Source organism: Neophocaena asiaeorientalis, unplaced genomic scaffold (assembly GCF_003031525.2).
Source record: "Neophocaena asiaeorientalis asiaeorientalis breed wild unplaced genomic scaffold, Neophocaena_asiaeorientalis_V1.1 scaffold204, whole genome shotgun sequence".
Taxonomy (NCBI): domain Eukaryota; kingdom Metazoa; phylum Chordata; class Mammalia; order Artiodactyla; family Phocoenidae; genus Neophocaena; species Neophocaena asiaeorientalis.
Genome location: NW_020173922.1, coordinates 7,651,718 through 7,674,094, shown reverse-complemented (window position 1 = coordinate 7,674,094; position 22,377 = coordinate 7,651,718). Strand labels below are relative to the sequence as shown.

General features: G+C 40.1%; 1 protein-coding gene across 8 annotated transcripts in view; it reads right to left on the bottom strand.

Annotated features, from left to right (window-relative positions):
* The window catches only part of ARHGAP26 (Rho GTPase activating protein 26), a 469,933-nt gene that overhangs the window by 165,946 nt on the left and 281,610 nt on the right, over positions 1 to 22,377 (bottom strand). For all 8 annotated transcript variants that reach the window (XR_003004075.1, XM_024752249.1, XM_024752250.1 and 5 more), the window contains 3 exons: positions 8,550 to 8,637; positions 6,809 to 6,867; positions 4,969 to 5,074 (listed from right to left, as the gene is read on the bottom strand). Coding sequence is in view for 7 of the 8 variants with exons in the window: in XM_024752249.1 (XP_024608017.1) it covers positions 4,969 to 5,074; positions 6,809 to 6,867; positions 8,550 to 8,637 (253 nt within the window). In the remaining variant the exon portion in view is untranslated. The remainder of the gene's footprint in view (positions 1 to 4,968; positions 5,075 to 6,808; positions 6,868 to 8,549; positions 8,638 to 22,377) is intronic.

The window sequence follows — 22,377 nt, the reverse complement described above, 5'->3', positions numbered from 1 at the left end:
TAGATCATGAAGGAAATGTGAATACGTCCTTCCTGACTTGCAGGGATGCCTGGAAGTACTCCAACTCCAGTCACAGGATGGAGAAAACAGCCAAGCCACTGGATGTTCAACCATGGATAACTTACAGCAATGGAGTCTACCTATTATTTTGATAAGGTCTCACTTGTATGCCAAGCCTTTGCCCCACAATATTCCTTCCTGATCCTTGCAAGCTATAGAATTTTGTCCTTTTGGGAAAGTCACACATAACAGATTACCCAAGTAAACATTAAGCAATTGGGTAATGAAAAGAACAGTAGAGAATCAGCAAGTGGCAATGGGACTCAAGTTGATTTTGCCCTCTTCATTTCTCTCTCTCACCCTCCATCCCCACAAATCTTGGTGTTTCAGGGTATATGTGCCCACATGGCAGGTGTATTCATCTCCCCTCCCAAACTGGTCTTGTCCCACATGTCCTGATCAAGTTAGCACACCATGCAAAGATCATTCAAGAGACTTAATACTCTTTGTTAAATGTTATTTTACCTGGATTACTTGCAGTAGGCACTATGAGTTGCCTACTCAGAGCCCTGCTTTTATATGGGTATCCATGCCTCCCACAAATGACCCAGGTAAATCCTGTTTGGGGTAAAAAAAATCACAGTGGTCCCATTCCCTTTGCTAGTGAATGCTTCAAACCAATGAGATGTGATAGGAAGTCTATTGGAGAACTTCTGGGAAAAGTATCATCACATCTCTTAAAAAGAGACTCAGAGAAAAAATACAGTCACCCCTGAACCATACTTCTACACAGTTGCAAATCCTAATATAACTTTATAGTTGGCCCTCCATATCCGTGGTTCCGCATCCATGGATTCAACCATATTGCATTATGCATATAAACAGTGCATATTTAGTGGGAAAAAAAAAAACCCCATGTATAAGTGGACCTCCACAGTGCAAACCCATGCTGCTCAGGGATCAACTGTAATACCTTACTGCCCTGGACAACCGCTCAGGTGCAGATATGCAACATAACATCTTATGATCCTAAAAGGAGCTAGCCAACACAGTGAAGCTGGCTGTGAGCAGGACCGTGGAAATAACACAAGTACTTCGTGAGCCAAGAAATTAACCAACCCTCAGGACTGATTTTGTGTAATGACACAACAGATTCCCTTATTGTTTAAGCCACTGTGAATTGGATTTTCTGTTTCTTGCAGCCCGAAGCATCTAAAATGATACAATTCTTCTTTGGAGAAGCAAGAAAAGGGCTCTGGCTTCCTGACAACACCAGGCAACAAAGGAGTAGTTGCCTCAAAAAAGAAAAGAGACTAAGATTTATTTCTCAGTAAGTGTTTCGGGAAAACCAGCTGTGAAAAGGTATTGTTAATAGCCATTCCGGATGTATGAAGAGCTCTTTGAAATCCTCCCATGCAGCATAAACACTGTAATAAGGTTCCAATGAGCCACTGTGAATGGTATGTGTGGGGATATACAACGTACTTGGAGTCATAATAGTATGCAAACATTGGGGAGCTACCATGAAATTAGTCTTTATTATTCATCTACTCTTATTTCCTTCTACAATTATAAGATTGGGAATTTTTTTCTTTTTTTGCCCCCTTTCTATCTGACGAAAACACAGATTCACGTGATTGGAAGGGAAGTCACAAAACCAGGCTCAGAGATGTTGAATGATTTCCACAAGGTCCCAAAGCCAGCTGGGGGCAATTTTCTTTATTATTAAAAATGCTTTGTGTGTGATTTTAAAACAAGGTCATTTGCTGAACACTCAATTTAATGAAAGGCGAATAATTGTAGAGACATGGGAAATCACAACCAATTTTTTTTAGTAATTTAATTATGCAAATAAAATCGGCTTTTCTGAACTCAATGCTTTGAGTTTCTTCTTCTCTTTTTCTAATAACCTCCTAAATTCCAATCCATTCCTCTCAATACCATTTCTCCCTCCTAGAGAATCCCTGCATATGGCCCATTCTCTAGGCCAGGGGTTCTCAAAAGACTGTTTGCCTGGGAAGTAAATTAAAAATGTAGAGTCCCAGGCAGAGTCCAATTCAGCAGCTCAAGGCGGGGGCCCAGCAATATAAATGTCAACGCAAACAAGCACCCCAGGTGAGTGTAACCATCCTTTGAGGCACACGACTCCAGACTGTATACTAGATTCCAGGTTCCAAATAGAAAACATCTAATTTTCATAGTAGATTTAAGCTGGGACAACAAAAATATGTGCAGAGTTGCCTATAATTTTTATGTTCCCTCTGAGGTCTGAAACAAATCCAAGAGCTCTGTGATTTGGATGTACCCTGGTAATCATTTGCGTGGAGGTCTGGAGTTTTTATTCTTTCCCCTCTGAATGTATTTCTACTTGGGATTAAATATAAAATGTCTTAACTCTTCCTCCACAGCTAAAGGAAATCAATTTTGTAAAGTGTTTCAAAAGAGTACTTAAAAAAATACACAAAATATCTTCCCTTTGAACCAGATGCCTGGGATGTACAGGGCAAACACAGTAAGTAATGAGAGAAGTAAACACCAGGTTTTCCAGCAGAACCAACCCTGAAACCAAAACTTAGGAAGGAAGCTGACCATTAAGTAAGTAGACCAGAGGAACAATAGCTCAGGCATATCCTTGGGTAAGTCTGAACCTGAGAAAACAGGAATGAAACAGACAAACCCCTTGTCCCAAGTTAACTTTCCCTTCCTGTTCGATTTTAAAATAGGACAGGGCTGTAAATGAGAATAGAGAGTTTATGCAGAATCTTAGAACTCCTCTGGGTGCCAAAACATTTTTTCAAACTGAAGTAAATACTCCTTACTGGATTCAGCAGTGCTCATTTATACTCATCTCCTCCAGGACATTTTAAATCTAGAGGCTCCAGAGACCAAGAACACAGCACGCTGATAACGGGAGTCTGTGTGTTCTACCATCATGACCAACTCACATTACAGCCATGACAGCTTGTCTATATGTAGACTTCTTAATGATCACATGAACAAAGAAATGCCACTTAACCTCACAGAACCAAAGAAAATCACTGTTAAGTATCAAAGATAACACACAATGCTCCAGAAATGCTATAAAATAAATACTCCAGCAACAAAATTGGTTTAAATTCTTTAGAAGGCAAAAAGTCAAGGCCATAGCTTTAACATGCACATTCCAGCTGTACTTCTCCTTGGCTTAGGGACAAAGACTGAACTTAATGGGGTTGGGAGAGAAGAGGGTGGAACCAGAGGGAGAAAGTGAAGCATCCACCAGGAGATGAACAGGTTCATTGGTCCAATACGCACCTTAAGGGTTTTGGATTTTTTATTTCTATTTCTTTTTCTTTAGGATTCCTAACAATCCTCGGGCATTTTAAAAATGGGAAGATTCAGTTCTGGCTTTACTGCATCACCAATGACTCTTGTTCTCTCTCAGTCCAATTAAGCTCTCATCACACTGCACAGCCTGAACAGCCCGACTGCCTTCAGCTGCTTCCTATCTCTTCTCTAGCTGCTCCCAGAAGCCATGGAGGCCTCCCTAAGACCCAGTGGGCATTAAACAGTCAGCAGCATCGCCACACATGCTTGGCTGGACGATGTACCTGGAACTTCCTCTGTTTGGGTGCAGGCCCTTCAAGTGTGCAACTAAGATCTAAGCCAGCTTTCCCGTTTCACAAATGCCTGACTGGGTTTGTGTGGAATAGGCACCACACCGTCATGTCAGAGCATCTGGAGTTACTTTTTAAAGCCCAGTTCCCATTATTTTAAACACACTCACCAGGATTCTTTGACATTTGCGGGGGAGGTGCATATGTTCTCAGCTACACTTAATTGTTTCTAAACATGCAGTTCAGAGATGGCATGGCAAGAAAAAACATGTGACCTGGAATGGAGCAACCCTTTACTCAGCCTAACTGCTTCTCACCAGCATGCAAAACTCTTGTTCCTTCATCATTAAGACCTATGGAAATCTTTATGGTAACATCTATACTCTCTCTCCAAAATATCAAGTGCTTGGTAGAAACATGAAAACAAATCATAATCTCCCTCGGCAGAGTATCAAATTATCCCAAAGACATGACTTAACGCCAGAACAAAGTGTGGGTAAGCGCTGAAATTATAACATGTCAGTTCCACAGCATGTAGAGTTTAACAATTTAGGTTAACTGTTATAGTCTGTCTTTTCTTATGCGCTAGTCTCCAATAAAGAACATCCATCAAAGTTAAGAGAAGGTTAGAACATACACACATGTAGTGCCTGATACAGCAAGGGGTATCAGCAAGGCCAATCCAAAGCAGCTCAGGCAACAGTAAATACACAAAAAATCCAAACCATTCCAAGAGTATAAATATCCCGAGCAGGAAAATCAGGCCCCCACTGACTTTCTTTGATTCTCCTCTGTTCTTTATACTTCTTCAAAGGCTTTAATACACGTAACATTTAAAATCAATGACATTATAGAGAAGGGGGAGCCTACTATCCATATTTGACAGATGAAGAAACTAAGGAATCGAGGGGTCAGTGGCTTGTCCAGGGCTAGTTAAGTGGCTTGTTAAGAACAGAATCAACTCTAGAAGCCAGGCCTCTTTATTCCAAATCCAAGGTCTGTAAACTTGTAACATATTTCTGTTTGCTCTTAATCATCACAAGAACATGTAACTCCTGAAAAATCTGTTTGGTGATCTGGTATCATGGAGGACACACTCTTATTGGCCGTGATCATCACAAGAACACAACCCCCCCCTGCAAACTCTGCCTGGTGGCCTGGGCACCTCCCCAGCCTCCGCTGCAAAGCCCATCTGGCATGTGCTGCTGTTACCCACTGCAGTTAATAGTTCCCACATTTCTTTCCTGAGCCTCCAGCATACCTGATGCAACAGTGGGAGAAGGAAACATAAGCAGAACTGAGACCAGCTTTAGTGCTAAGATAAGAAGTTTCCAGGGCTGAGAGAAAGGCCAGCAATCAGTCTTAAACCTACTTTGCCAAGTGGTTCATGAGCAGCTGTAACATCTGCCTATTTTTCTCTGGGAGCCGATGAACAAGGCTGTGGATTTCAGAGACCCGTGACTCCTGGTTCTCCAGCTCTGTGAAGGAAGGAGGGAGGCGATACTGGATCAGGACCACAGTTAAACCAGTTTATAAGACAAAAATCAGAGAAAACCAAATGTTGGGAACAAGAGACTGAGGATTTCTCAGAGGTATAAGATCCTGTTCTGTGTACTTGTGACTAGACTGAGTAGATCTAAAAGTGCTTTTAATGCTGCTTTCCGTAACAGAGGTCATTAAGAAACATGACTGATCTCACTTTAAAAATCAGAAGTTACCTTCTGAGACCAACAGGCATCAAAAAGTTGAGGTTCTCAGCAAGGGACTTGTAGCAAGTCAGTTAACACTTCTGGGCCTCCATTTTCCCTTCGAGCCAGTGCCTAACACGGTGATAGGTATGTGGCCGGTGCCCAATAAATGTTTGTTAAATAAAGATGTGAATAAGCAACTATGAAAAAAAAAATGACCATCAAAAAGTTCACGCCAAAATGATGACGTGATGAAATGGAGCCAGTCAACTGCATACTCGGAGCAGGAACAAACTCGGGAGCAGCTGGCTATACAGAGTGGCAGCTTCATTTCAAGGAAGGAAGGAACTTCATGTACTCGTCAAGGGATAAACAAATTGTACATGAACAGCCTTGCGAGGGTCTCAAATATCAAAATAACACCTCGAGACAGCATCAAAGACATCAAGGGAAATGTCCATTCATTCTCAAGTCATGTGTGAAAACCAGCCTGGGAGAAGAAAGGAATGGCAGATAAAATAAGGAAATGTTTCTGCCAACCTATAACCTAAATCATGGACTGTCACGTTCCCTTGGTTGAACTTGGGTACATGGCTTCGTTTCTCTGGGAAATACATCGATGGCACTCATCACACTTATTTATAGGACTGAGGTGAGGTTTAATTAGGGAATGGTTGCTGTGGGTTTGGAATTTCTCAGAGAAAGAAATCACATAAACAGCACCTTCACTTCCAGCTTTCTCCCAGGTCTTTCTCCTGCGTTACGGGGACAGCTATGTGTGGATAAGGCCACCAGAATAGAGGTACTCCTAAATTAGGCCAGTAGTAGCTACCAGGGTAAACAAACTCTGACGGCTTAAAGGAAACAGGGAGAGGCACAGGCTATGGACATAATAGCATGGTGGGGATTCATGCCAGACTTAAATCTGATAGAGAATCTTACTGCCCCTTATAGGTGGCCTGACCCACATAGAGTCCAGTATACTTAGGGTGGCTTGCACCTAAACCCTATGTATTTTAATACCAGTAATATGACGCTCAGGGCTTAGATGATATAGCTGAAGAAAGATCAGAAGCTATAAATGCAAGCCATGATGGAAAGAGGACTGGGAAGTTATATAAATGGTGCCAGATTCAGGGAAATACGTCCGATGCTCAATTTAGGTAATAGGCAGAGTCTGATTCATTCCGAAAAATGCTACTCCAGGGCTGGAAAAAACCCAAGGAGTTAGAACTCCAATAATCAAAATTAGAAAGGCAAACTTGCTTTTCTCACCTCTCCGTCACCCCCAAACTCACTTCTGAAGTTTTTCCCCTCGACTGTAAATTCAACGTGCTAACAAGGCCCTTAGCAATCTGACTTGGTTTTGCTTTTATTCTGTGACAGTCTCATGAGTGTTTATGTGGGTAGTTTACATGCAGAATACGAGGGATTAGGTAATACTTATTTTGGGACACTGACTGTTCTTTGAAATAGAAAAATCTATTCCTTTCCCCTTAAAAATGTGGTGAAAAGAAAACTTACTTGCTGCTTTGATGAAACTTCTTTGAAACTGGTACATCATGAGTGGTCCTGGAAGCATTCTGAAATAAAAGGATACACACTAGTCAGCTTAATGAAAACAATCCTATTCTCGCTACCTAGAAGCCTAGAGGCGGCCAGACTGTATTACATTTCTCAAAGACAAAGATCACAGGCAAACAACAGCAACTCAGTTTAGTCCAACTTAGTTTCCTTTTGAAAGGGTCCTGAGATTTCACCTGAAATGTTCATTCTTTCTCCTTTTTAAGGGAATGGATACAACTTATGTCTCATAGAGTCACAATCAGAAAAGTGCTAATGCAAAAGTCTAGCACAAACTGAGAGATTTCCTTTTCAGTCAGTGACTCGCCCTCCACAAGAGCATTTTAAGATGTGTCTGAGAAACAGGCAACTAACCCAACATTTGCAATCACCTGCTCTTAAACTCTCATCTTCCTGGCACCTTACTCACTTCATCTCGATACACTATGCAAGACTTTTGTAGGTGTTTTTGTGGCAAATTCACTATGGAGTGTTGCTCCAGAATGCCAAAGGACTAGAACCCTTAATATTAGGCATGATACAATCAAATTTTATCTGCTATTTAAAATATATTTATATTTTATACTTATTGTCCATTAGCTAATCAATATCAACATGCACAAATAAGTACCAAATACAAACCTCTACCATTTGGTTTTGTGTAAACTACAATGGTAGTATTTGGGATATGAATATGTTTTATGAATATGTTTAACTGTAAACTTGAGGGTTTTTTACTGATAGTCTAAATGATAAGCTTCTCAACAGACGATCCATAAGTCTTGGTTCAGATTTTATTTTATTCTCATCGGATCCCCTGATTCAACTCTTAGTCATCACTTGCATGACATCTCACTCTTGACTCCAAGAGCCTTCCAGCAATTCCCTAACAGCCAATAAAACCTGCATCACCAATTCCTTTTCTGTGGCTTTCGAGACAACTAAATCTTGACAAACTTGTACAAATGCTTATGCAATTCGTGATTATAGTTCTCCTCTTTGTTTAAGACTAGACCCCCACTTTCCTGTGTGAGAAGAACTACAGTGGAGAACTACCATACGCCTATACTTCACATCCAGCATGGCTTTCGGTCTACTCGGGAAACTGAGATGTGAGCAGCTGGTCAATCACCCACTCCCTTAATAACCAAGGGAGGGGTGGGAGGTAGCAGGAATATTACACGTAATATTACAAGGAAAGCAGTCTCCTCTCCAATGAAGTCATATTCTCCAATCTAAGCAGAAGGAATCAAAAAGGAGCGTCATAAAGCTCTCATTTTTGAGGAGCAATGTCAGCAGTATACTCTATCTGTGCAAGGCGCAGAGCTCCCCAAATACGTAGGGTATGTAATCACGCATACTCAACAGAATAGGATACGCAATCTCTTGTTTTTTTAGCAGATTATTCGGGGATTGCAGGGAATTCCACATTTGAGGTTCTGTTAAAGGCTAATCATCATAGTGGCTTCTCAAAAAGAGCAAAGCTTCCTACATCACTCATGGCACCACTGCTCAATGGCAACCCATCAACTAGGGATGATTTATAATCGGTTTGACCAGCTGAGCTAATTGCACCCACACATAAGCTGTTTCCACATCTCAAACACCCACCCAACAGCTCTCTGGAGGCTGAAAATAAAACTTTCTTCCTGATTGCATGACAACAAGCTGGCATCATGCACCGCAAATGGAAAGTCCCTACCTTAGGTAGGTTTTCAAAGCACTAGTGATGGTCTTTATCTCCCACTCGGCGCAGATATCCGTTTCTGTTTCAGAAGCTGTTTTGGGGTCTAAAATGAAGAAGAGACAATGGGTAAAACAGAGCAGAAAATACAGCTAAAACCCAAGCATACATAAAAGCATTCAACCTCCCTACTAAACAAAGAAATCCAAAGTAAAAAAGGACACCTATTTTTTCCTCATTAAATTAGAAAAATGTTTAAAAATCCAAATATTTACTGCTAGCAAAAATGCAATGAAACTAATCCTCTAAGAAACTGCTGGAAGCAGATGAGATAAATGCAACAGATCTGAAAAACAATTTGGCAATACGTATCAGGTCCTAAAAAGGTTTATACACTTTGAAGCAGTAATCCCACTTCTCACAACCCATCCTCAGGAAATAAGATAAGGCATGAGAAAGTTACACACATCCCACATGTTCAACATACACTGCTCTTGAAAACAGCAGAACAATTTTTTTTTTTTGGCGCAGAACAAATTTTAAAAGAACAACCTATACAGCCCATGATGGAATGATTAAGTTCATCATGGTATCTTCCTGATGGAATATCATGTCGCATTTACATGATAATGGTAACTATATAGCAAAATGGAAAACGCCCGAATTATCATGTAATGTCAAGCAAAAGAAAGACTGAAAAGTTTTGTGAGAAACTCAAATGAACAAAGGCTGAAAGGAAATACTCTACACTGAAAAGAGTGGTGAGGTTAGAGTGGTAGAATTGTGGGTTTTATATTTTCTAAACTATGACTTGATTCCATTACTTATCTATTTTAAATGGCCCTAAACCAAGACGTGCAATAAAACCACCGTAATGATATCAACTCCTGATCACTTCTTCCTTTGTTTCCTCTTGTGTGGACTTCCAAACAAATGTGTGCATTTCAGATAAATGTGTACTGTAAAAGAGAAATAATCCTTGCAGTCTTTCTGAGCGGCACACAGGCAGGCGAGAGTACGAGGCAGAGGCTGAACTGTTTCACAAACCAGCAGACCTCCGTCTTCTGGCTGGCGAGGTGGTTGGAAGTAGAGTCTCTCAGGGCACTGAAGGGGGAATCCAGCTTCTGGCGATGTGCCTCCCAGCTCCCGTTCCTCTTTTCAGCTGGGCTGCTACCCTTTTCTCACACCTACTCAGGGGAGGCCCCATCCTTCCAGGGGTGGGGAATGAGACGTCTCTAGACCCCGGGACTGGTTCAAGGTGGTCCAAGACTGGGCAGCATGAAATCCAGGATTTATCCAGGACTTTTCCAGGACAGGGGAAAAGACACCTGCTGTCTCCTGCTGTGCTTGCACTGGGAGGTTATACTGCTGCTCTAGGTGCCACAGTGTGAAGCGTGAGAGGAGAGCCTGACAGACACAGCCAAGGTGAGAGAGGCAGAGAGAGCAGGTCTGGGTGACATGGTTTGAGCCCTTGCGTCTCGCCATGCCTTTTTAATCACGTAAGCCAATAAATTTCCTTAAGCTAGTTGAGGTCAGGTTTTCTGTTTTTTATAATTCAGAGGTCTAAATGATATAGTAGAGACAGCCACCAGACTGTCTCTTTCTGGACAGTCTCTGAGAAGAAAGAGATTCCTTCTGCAGGGCCCACAGCCATTCGGCTGGGAAGGGGAATGAGTCACAGGTGGGCACAATACATTTTCTATTAAATGGGAAAGAACCCACTTTCATCCTAGTAGGAAGAGGCCAAATAATCATGAGTGGCTTAAGGATTTAGGCCCTAATCCCCAAGTAAGGACACAAATCCAGCTGGTACCTACAGCTCTCTGTGTGTTCCCCTAACACACGATGCAAGATGAGAGGATAGGGCCCTGGTTCAATAAGTGTTTGGTTCCTAATGGCAGTATGGCTGTTTGTTTGCAGGTGATCCTGGACAATAATAAAGCCTGTCTTTCATATGAAACAAACAAGGAAGAACCTAAAGAGCATGATTTTATTTCTGGGGCCACAGAACTGTGAACTCCAGAGTTCAATCACAGCACATTTCTGAAAAGTAACAAAGTATGGTTTTCCAAATATCCAAAACCTCTCCAGCTTTAATTCTTTTCTTGCTTTGCCATCTCCCACTCCTTTAATGGTTTCTTCCTGTGGAAGTGTATGTACCAAAAAACTTTGCTTAATGTGACCTTTTTCCCTCTGCATCTCCAAGAAGCATGGAGAGCTGCCATAGTTTGTGGTTCCTGGACACGAGACAAATGTTACTGTACATTCTTCTGTGAAACAAACCAACTTCTACCCAAGAAGAGTGAACAGGACACTAAACAAGCAGCATTTGGCAGGTCTGGAAGTTGTGAACTGTTCCATGAACCACATTTAGCAAACTAATGATTAGCTTCCACTTATACAGGCTCTGTAACCATAGGAATATTGTACAACATTACAGAGAGGGGAGTCAAATTACAGCCTGGCTAAAGGGGTTTTTATAGCACTGATGAGGCAAGGTTCGTAACTTAAGCACGTCCACTTTAATTCATTTAATGTCCAAACTAAATTGAATACAGCCTCCCAAGCTACCCCGTTTTCAGAAACTGTTGCCAATTGCCATCCCTCCCTATCGATGCTCCCTTCACTTACAGAAGCTTCCTGGCATATGATGCAGAGACATATTTGACAATTTTCTTCAGAACTCAGTACATATCTCTCCTAACCAGGACACTTGACTATTGTGGACTTAGTAACACTGACCAGAGCTAGAGGAGCAGTCCAATGTACAAAAAGGTATCACGTGGATACAGCGAAATGAGTGCATTTCCTCCACGAGCTACTCCCATGTGAATTCAGAAAAACAGGAGATGTGGACTGGAAGTGGTGGTTACAAGGGGAAGTAGTCTCAGAAATGTCACACTGGATCAGGCAAAACCCAGGTCCACTGTTGTGCTCCTGACAGAGACACTAAGGACCTTCTGGAGGAAGGGATTATGAAAGTCACCTATGTACTCCTACTCTCCTAATGACACACTACAATGTATCAAAATTAAAGTTGATGTGCCCTGAACCAAGACGGCGGAGTAGAAGGACGTGCTCTCACTCCCTCTTGCGAGAACAACCAGAATCACAACTAGCTGCTGGACAGTCATCGACAGGAAGACACTGGAACTCACCAAAAAAGATCCCCCACATCCAAAGACAAAGGAGAAGCCACAATGAGATGGTAGGAGGGGCGCCATCACAGTAAAATCAAATCCCACAACTGCTGGGTGGGTGACTCACAGACTGGAGAACACTTATACCACAGAAGGCCACCCACTGGAGTGAAGGTTCTGAGCCCCACGTCAGGCTTCCCAACCTGTAGGTCCAGCAACGGGAGGAGGAATTCCTAGAGAATCAGACTTTGAAGGCCAGGGGGATTTGACTGCAGGACTTCGACAGGACTGGGGGAAACAGAGACTCCACTCTTGGAGGGCACACACAAAGTAGTGTGCGCATAGGGACACAGGGGAACGAGCAGTGACCCCAAGGGAGACTGAACCAGACCTACCTGCTAGTGTTGGAGGGTCTCCTGCAGAGGCGGGGGGACTGCAGCTCACTGTGGGGACTAGGACACTGGCAGAAGAATTTCTGGGAAGTACTCCTTGGCGAGAGCCCTCCCAGAGTCCGCCATTAGCCCCACCAAGGTGCCCAGGTAGGCTCCAGTGTTGGGTTGCCTTGGGCCAAACAACCAACAGGGAGGGAACCTAGCCCCACCCATCAGAAGTCAAGCGGATTAAAGTTTAACTGAGCTCTGCCCACCAGAGCAACACCCAGCTCTACCCACCAACAGTCCCTACCACCAGGAAACTTGCACAAGCCTCTTAGATAGCTGCATCCACCAGAAGGTAGACAGCAGAAGCAAGAACTACAATCCTGCAGCCTGGGGAAAAAAAAACCCATTCACAGAAAGACAGACAAGATGAAAAGGCAGAGGGCTATCTGCCAGATGAAGGAACAAGATAAAACCCAGGAAAGGGCTTCCCTCGTGGTGCAGTGGTTGAGAGTCCACCTACTGATGCAGGGTACACGGGTTCGTGCCCCAGTCCGGGAAGATCCCACATGCCGCGGAGCGGCTGGGCCCGTGAGCCGTGGCCGCTGAGCCTGTGCGTCCAGAGCCTGTGCTCTGCAACGGGAGAGGCCACAACAGTGAGAGGCCTGCATACCGCAAAAAAAACCCAAAAAACAAAACCCAGGAAAAACAACTAAATGAAGTGGAGATAGGCAACTTTCCAGAAAAAGAATTCCGAATAATGATAGTGAAGATGATACAGGACCTCGAAAAAAGAATGGAGGCAAAGATTGAGAAGATGCAAATGTTTAAGAAAGACATAGAAGAATTAAAGAACAAACAAACGGAGATGAACAATACAATAACTGAAATGAAAACTACACGAGAAGGAATCAATAGCAGAATAACTGAGGCAGAAGAACGAATAAGTGACCTGAAAGACAGAATGGTGGAATTCACTGCCACGGAACAGGATAAAGAAAAAAGAATGAAAAGAAATGAAGACAGCCTAAGAGACCTCTGCAACAACGTTAAACGCACCAACGTTCGAATTATAGGGGTCACAGAAAAAGAAGAGAGAGAGAAAGGACCCAAGAAAATATTTGAAGAGATTATAGTAGAAAACTTCGCTAATGGGGCTTCCCTGGTGGCGCAGTGGTTGAGAGTCCACCTGCTGATGCAGGGCACATGGGTTCGTGCCCCGGTCCGGGAAGATCCCACACGCTGCAGAGCAGCTGGGCCTGTGAGCTGTGACCGCTGAGCCTGCGCGTCCGGAGGCCCACGTACCGCAAAAAAAAAAAGAAAAGGAAAACTTCGCTAACATGGGGAAGGAAATAGCCACCCTAGTCCAGGAAGTGCAGAGAGTCCCATACAGGATAAACTCAAGGAGAAACATGCCGAGACACATAGTAATCGAATTGGCAAAAATTAAACACAAAGAAAAATTATTGAAAGCAGCAAGAGAAAAATGACGAATAACATACAAGGGAACTCCCATAAGGCTAACAGCTGATTTCTCAACAGAAGCTCTACAAGCCAGAAGGGAGTGGCAAGACATATATAAAATGATGAAGAGGAAGAACCTACAACCAAGATTACTCTACCGTTCAAGGATCTCATTCAGACTCAGTGGAGAAATCAAAAGCTCTACAGACAAGCAAAAGCTAAAAGAATTCAGCACCACCAAACCAGCTCTACAACAAATGCTAAAGGAACTTCTCTAAGTGAGAAACACAAGAGAAAAAAAGGACCTACAAAAACAAACCCAAGACAATTAAGAAAAAGGTCATAGGAACATACATATCGATAATTACCTTAAACGTGAATGGATTAAATGCTCCAACCAAAAGACACAGGCTCGCTGAATGGAGACAAAAACAAGACCCATATATATGCTGTCTACAACAGAACCACTTCAGACCTAGGGACACACAGAGACTGAAAGTGAGGGGATGGAAAAAGAAATTCCATGCAAATGGAAATCAAAAGAAAGCTGGAGTAGCAATACTCATATCAGATAAAATAGACTTTAAAATAAAGAATGTTACAAGACACAAGGAAGGACACTATATAATGATCAAGGGATCAATGCAAGAAGAAGATATAACAATTATAAATATATATGCAACCAAAATAGGAGCACCACAATACATAAGGCAACTTCTAACAGCTATACAAGAGGAAACCAACAGTAACACAATAATAGTGAGGGACTTTAACACCTAACTTACACCAATGGACAGATCATCCAAAATGAAAATCAATAAGGAAACACAAGATTTAAATGACACAACAGATGAGATAGATTTAACTGATATTTATAGGACGTTCCATCCAAAAACAGCAGATTACACTTTCTTCTCAAGTGCGCACAGAACATTATCCAGGACAGATGACATCTTGGGTCACAAATCAAGCCCCAGTAAATTTAAGAAAACTGAAATCATATCAAGCATCTTTTCTGACCACAACGCTATAACAGTAGATACCAATTACAGGAAAAAACCTGTAAAAAATAGAAACACATAGAGGCTAAACAATACGTTACTAAATAACCAAGAGATCACTGAAAATCAAAGAGGAAATCAAAAAATACCTAGAGACAAATGACAATGAAAACACGATGACCCAAAACCTATGGGATGCAGCAAAAGCAGTTCTAAGAGGGAAGTTTATAGCTATACAAGAAAAATAAACAATCTAAACTTACACCTAAAGGAATTAAAGAAGAACAAACAAATCCCAAGTTAGTAGAAGGAAAGAAATCGTAAAGATCAGAGCAGAAATAAATGAAATAGAAACAAAGAAACAATAGCAAAGATAAATAAAACTAAAGCTGGTTCTTTGAGAAGATAAACAGAATTAATAAACCACTAGACAGACTCATCAAGAAAAAGAGGGAGAGGACTCAAATCAATAAAATTAGAAATGAAAAAGGAGAAGTTACAACAGACACCACAGAAATACAAAGCATCCTAAGAGACTACTACAAGCAACCCTATGCCAAAAATATGGACAACTTGGAAGAAATGGACAAATTCTTACAAAGGTATAACCTTCTAAGACTGAACCAGGAAGAAATAGAAAATAGGAACAGACCAATCACAAGTAATGAAATTGAAACTGTGATAAAAATTCTTCCAACAAACAAAAGTCTAGGAGCAGATGGCTTCACAGGTGAATTCTATCAAACATTTAGAGAAGAGCTAACACCCATCCTTCTCAAACTCTTCTAAAAAACTGTGGAGGAAGGAACACTCCCAGACTCATTCTATGAGGCCACCATCACCCTGATACCAAAAACAGACAAAGATACTACAAAAAAAGAAAATTATAGAACAATATCATTGATGAATATAGATGCAAAAATCCTCAACAAAATACTAGCAAACGGAATCCAACAACACATCAAAAGGATCATATACCATGATCTAGTGGGATTTATCCCTGGGATTCAAGGATTCTTCAATATATGCAAATTAATCAATGTGATACACCATATTAAGAAAATGAAGAAGAAAAACCATATGATAATCTCAATAGATACAGAAAAAGCTTTTGACAAAATTCAACACCCATTTACAATAAAAACTCTCCAGAAAGTGGGCAAAGAGGGAACCTACCTCAACATAATAAAGGCCATATAAAACAAACCCACAGCAAACATCATTCTCAATGGTGAAAAACTGAAAGCATTTCCTCTAAGATCAGGAACAAGACAAGAATGTCCACTCTCACCACTATTATTCAACATAGTTTTGGAAGTCCTAGCCACGGCAATCAGAGAAGAAAAAGAAATAAAAGGAATACAAATTGGAAAAGAAGAAGTAAAGTTGTCACTGTTTGCAGATGACATGATACTATACATACAGAATCCTAAAGATGCCACCAGAAAACTACTAGAGCTAAACAGTGAATTTGTTAAAGTTGCAGGATACAAAATTAATGCACAGAAATCTCTTGCATTCCTATACACTAATGATGAAAAATCTGAAAGAGAAATTAAGGAAACACTCCCGTTTACCACTGCAACAAAAAGAATAAAATACCTAGGAATAAACCTATGTACGGAGACAAAAGACCTGTATGCAGAAAATTATAAGATACTGATGAAAGAAATTAAAGATGATACCAACAGATGGAGAGATATACCATGTTCTTAGATTGGAAGAATCAATAATGTGAAAATAGCGATACTACCCAAAACAATCTACAGATTCAATGCAATCCCTATCAAACAACCAATGGCATTTTTTATAGAACTAGAATAAAGACTCTTAAAATGTGTATGGAGACACAAAAGACCCCAAGTAGCCAAAGCAGTCTAGAGGGAAAGAAACAGAGCTGGAGGAATCAGACTCCCTGACTTCAGACTGTACTACAAAGCTACAGTAATCAAGACAATATGGTACTGGCACAAAACCAGAAATATAGATCAATGGAACAGGATTGAAAGCCCAGAGATAAACCCACGCACCTATGGTCAACTAATCTATGACAAAGAGGCAACGATATGCAGTGGAGAAAAGCCAGTCTCTTCAGTAAGTGGTTCTGGGAAAATTGGACAGCTACATGTAAAAGAATGAAATTAGAACACTCCCTAACACCATACACAAAAATAAACTCAAAATGGATTAGAGAGCTAAATGTAAGACTGGACACTATAAAACTCTTAGAGGAAAACATAGGAAGAACAATCTTTGACATAACTTACAGCAACATCTTTTTTGATCCACCTCCTATAGTAATGGAAATAAAAACAAAAATAAACAAATGGCATGTAATGAAACTTCAAAGCTTTTGCACAGCAAAGGAAACCATAAACAAGACAAAAAGACAACCCTCAGAATGGGAGAAAATATTTGCAAATGAATCAACAGACAAAGGATTAATCTCCAAAATACATACACAGCTCATGCAGCTCAATATTAAAAAGACAAACAACCCAATCCAAAAATGGGCAGAAGACTTAAATAGACGTTTCTCCAAAGAAGACAAACAGATGGCCAAGAAGCACATGAAAAGATGCTCAACATCACTAATTATTAGAGAAATGCAAATCAAAACTACAATGAGGTATCACCTCACACCACTGAGAATGGGCATCATCAGAAAATCTACAAACAACAAATGCTGGAGAGGTTGTGGAGAAAAGGGAACCCTCTTGCATTGTTGGTGGGAATGTAAATTAATACAGCCACTATGGAGAACAGTATGGAGGTTCCTTAAAAAGCTAAAAATAATATTACCATATGATCCAGCAATCCCACTACTGGGCATATACCCAGAGAAAACCATAATTCAAAATGACACATGCACCCCAATGTTCATTGCAGCACTATTTACAATAGCCAGGTCATGGAAGCCACCTAAATGCCCATCGACAGATGAATGGATAAAGAAGATGTGGTATATATATACAATGGAATATGACTCAGCCATAAAAAGGAATGAAATTCGGTCATCTGTTGAGACGTGGATGGATCTAGAGACTGTCGTACAGAGTGAACTAAGTCAGAAAGAGAAAAACAAATATTGTATATTAACACATATATGTCGAACCTAGAAAAATGGTACAGACGAACCAGTTTGCAGGGCAGAAATTGAGACACAGATGTAGAGAACAAAGGTATAGACACCAAGGGTGGAAAGCGGCAGGGTGGTGGTGGTGGTGTGCTGAATTGGGTGATTGGGATTGACAATGTATACGCTGATGTGTATAAACTGATGACTGATGAGAACGTGCTGTATAATAAAATAAAATATAATTCAAAAAATTTTAAAAAAACCTTTTTCTCTTCAATTGAGAAGGTAATATATGAACACGGCCAAAAAAAAAAAAAATTCAAGCAAAACAATTAGATAAACATCAAAAGGTAATGCTTTCCTGTGCCAGAGATGACTCAATAATGGTTTCGTGCATGTATGCAATCTCTAACAGTATGTTCATAAACAAGCAGTTTTATGAATACGTACAGCTTTCTAAAAACACAAATGGAAGCACATTATAGATGTCGTTCTGTGCACTGCTATTTTCATTTAACAATATCTTAAGAAACTGTTCCATATAATAACACTACCTTACAGTACTTCACTGTACCATGGTTAATGCCCCCATTCATGGAGATGAAGGCTGTTCACTGGTTGTTGCTATGGTAAACAATGATATAAACCACTGTTGCGTTGTATATGTCTTACCTAGAGAAAAAATTCCTATAAGTGGAATTTCTGAGTCAAAAAGTATGTGCATTTTTAATTTTGAAAGATACTGCTCAACTAACCTCCCAAAGGTTGTACCATTACATTTAAGAATGAGTGTGACTCCTTCCTCAAATCCTTGACAACAATGTGTAATCAAACACTTTGATCTTATTCAATCTGATAGGTTAAAAAAAAAAGTCATCTGCTTTAATTTGCATTTTTTACTGAGGAGGAAAATTGAGAATCCTCTCCTATGTGTGTGCTTTAAAGTCAAGTTTACTGAGATATACTCAACCTTTTAAAGTATACACTTCCATGATTTTTGACAAATAAATATATAGTCATGGGGTAACCACCACCAGAATCAAGATGTAAGTCATCGTCATCACCCCCATCCCCCGCAAAAATTCTCCTGTGCCTCTTTCTCCATAGCCAATCCCCTCTCCCTCCATCTCTAGCCCCTGGCAACCACTTTCCATAGCATAATACTTGTGAAATCCATCCCTGTTGTTGCATAGGCCAGTAGTTTGATCCTTTTATTACTGAGTACTATTCAATTTTATGGACATATCCATTGACTAGTTGGTAGACTTTGGGTTGTTTCCAGTTTCTGGCTGTTACAAATAAAGCAGCTATAAATATCTGCATTCAGGTCTTATGGACTACATTTTCATCTCTTGGGTAAATACCTAGGAGTGGAACTGGGTACAAATATGGAGGAGTGGGTCATATGATAAATATGTTTAACTTTATCAAAACTTCCAAATGGTTTTCCAAAACAGTTGGGCCATTTTGCATTCCCACCAGCCAATAGGAGAACTCTAGTTGCTTCACATCTTCATGAACACATGATATGGTCATATGTTTAATTTTGAAATTTTAGGTATTCTAGTAGGTGTGTAGAAATAATTCATTGTTAAAATTTGCTTTTCCTTAATGACTACTGATGTTGGTCATCTTTTCATGTACTTTTTGGCCATCTGTGTATTTTCTTTGGTGAACTGTTTGTTCAAATCTTGTGTCCATTTTAAAAACTGGGGTGGTTACATTCTGACTACTGAATTGCAAGAGTTATTTTTAATACATTCTGGATACAAATCATTTATCAGATACATATTTTGCAAATATTTTCTCTTGTAGCTTGTCTTTTCTCTTTCTTAATATATTTTTAGGAGCAGAAGCTTTTTTTTATTTGGGTAAAGTTCAGTTTATCAGATTTTTCTTTTTTGGTTCCTGCTTTGTGTGTTTTCTTCTTGAAGTTTAATAGTTTTATCTCTTAGGTTTAGGACTATAATCTATTTTGAGTTAGTTTTTGTATATAGTTTAAGATAAGGGTTGAATTTATTTTTTTCTCATATGGATGTCCAGTTGTACTAGTACCATTTGTTGAAACAAATGTCCTTTCCCTATTGAATTATTCTGACACCTTTATCACAGATCAATTGACCATATATGAGTGGGTCCTAGTTCTAGATTCTCCTGTCTGTTCCAGTGATCTATATGTCATTCCAAAGAAAATATCATCTTGCTTTCCTGCATTTAAACATTAGTTGTATTTTGTTTGTCTTTTTCTAAAATCTTCTTGAGCCTTTCACATCCTTCATCTCCATTACATCTTTGAGGAAGTTGTTCACGTAAGTATACTATCCTCTGTGTAAATTAAGACTTCGTTTTATTTATCCTACAGGCAATTCTTGCAAGGCTAGATTTAATACTTGGCAATTTGATAAGCAAATCTGCTTATCAATTTTTTTCTGATTATAAAAGTTGTACCTCTTAAAAACTTTAAACACCTTCCATATCTACTGCCTAAGAATCCAGAGTACTTACAGCCACTTCTGTTCTGAGATCCAAAAGCTAATGCTGTCTCAAGTCCCTGTCTTAGGAGAACCTGCCTGAAGCATCCCTATAAGCAAAGATGACAGTGGGAAGAGCAGACAGGAAGATGAGCATCCATCTGTGGTCTCCATTCTCTGGCAAGTCCAGATTGTGGTTAATAGTGACCTTACTAGTTCCCAGAAGGATCAATCTTTCATCCAAGCAGTCTACTCTCTCCCAGTCCTGGTCATCATTTGTCTGCTCCTCTTCACTGGTGGCTAAAATTGGAAGTATACAACGTGCATGACTCTGCTGCTTCCATGAGACTAGTCTTCAAACCTTGGGGCTGTTTCTGCAAGCCTTTAGGTCTTAGAAGTTGTCATGAAAAATATCTATTAGGGTTTCTTAGGGAAGAAGCTCTTGCTTGCTTTTATTTATGCTGCGCTGTGAAAGGGTGTGAGAAATGAAGGTCCCAGAGGAGTAAGAAGGATGGTTCATGGCTGGATCAGATATCAGTGGGTAAGGCATTCTACTGTAACTTGGTGCTTTAAAGCATCGCAATTTAATACCTTCCATGTGTTCTCTACAGCACCAACCTTACTTTAAACATTAGCAAAACAAACAAAAAATAAAATCAAAACAAAACTGGAAAAAGTTACAGGATAAGAAGAGAAAAAAATAGCAACACTAAACTTTCATTCCTTCACCACCACTGTGAGAAACTAATAAAAGACACACACACATACACACACGAAGGGACAGAAAGTTTCAACAGCACAGAAAATGAGGCTCACAGTGAACATTCTGCCTGTCCCCAGAGGAATATCCACCAGGCAAAGCTCAGGTGAAGCCCGGAGGAAGACCCACCTGGGGGAAGAATGTGATAGGCGACGGCCTTTCGCCCACCCTAAAGTATAGCCGAAGCCACCCCAGGGAGGGGTGCCATGCTGCACTGCTCCTACCCAACCAGAGCACAGCTCAGTGTCCTGAGATTACAATCCGGGCAGTGAAATGAGACTGGGACAGAAGTGGAGGGGTGTCTGCTTATACAAAGGGAAGTGAATTCAGAAGGGGAAAGTCCTAGAAGAAACATGACAGTGACAAGTGAAGAACCACAGCACACTTCAGATTAACCAGGAAGTAACTCCACTTCTCCCAGAACCATGACCAAATAGCAGAACCAGGAGAAAACTTTTCATGAGTACAGGTAGGTCCACACTAAATGAAAGATTTAAGAGCGCCAGAAAGTTGGATGGAACCATGTACAACAGTGCTCTAATATCATGTGAGACAGTGATTCTAACAGGACCCAGGAAAACTGCAGCAGAGCAAGGAGAATCTACCCACAGTGAAGTTAACTGCAAAGATTTATAAACGTCTCTGTGTTTAGGTTTAATGAAAAAGAAGATAAAAAAGCTGATAAAATACTTGTTTTCATGAAACACAGAAACCAAAGCACTCTAAAAACACTTCAGAAAGCATCTGTTCTGTATTATAAATAAAATTCAGAAAAATATGGGTGTTGTGAAATAAGAAATCAAAGCAAAAAAAGAAACAGGCTGAAATAATAAAGGTGACAGCTGAAAGGCAGAAATGAAAAGAGCTAAATAAGTTAGTAAAAACACTGAAAATTCAATTATGCAATTAAAATTTGCATTATAAGCAGCAAAAAAAAAATCAGCCCAAAAGAAATTTAAATAAATGGCATGGATATAGGGTGCAAGTTTTAGAATTTTGCTATAATGCAAAGAATCAAGAGAAAAACAAACATTAAAAAATGAAGACGATTTATTTTTTTAAAGACTGAGAATTGCAGAAAAACAGAAAAAGAATCTGTTTTCCTTTAGAAAAATATGTGTGAAAACTCCTTCACTGGACCCCAACATGTATAAGAGAATGACTATATGGTGATATTTAAAGTAGTGGAAAGGGAGAAATTTTCTCCTTACATGGTTATTTGTCAATCAGATAAGTATTTGAGGAAAAGGAGAGTTAGTTTCCTTTTTGCATGAATATATTCCAGATGGATTTTAAGGAAAATAAAAAGGTTTTGTAGTCCTGAAACGGGTAAGGTCTTTGAGGGCATAATCCATATACGAAAAAGACTGACTTCATAAAAGATGTGAATTCATGAAAATTTTAAATATTCATAAGACAAAACAAAAACAAAAGTACCATAAATAAAGTTCAAGATGATAATCTGAAAAAAAATATTGGTAACATAGCCTCCATACCTAAAAAGGTTTTAAATTCAAAAGATGAATACATCAATAGAAAACTAGGGAAAGAACA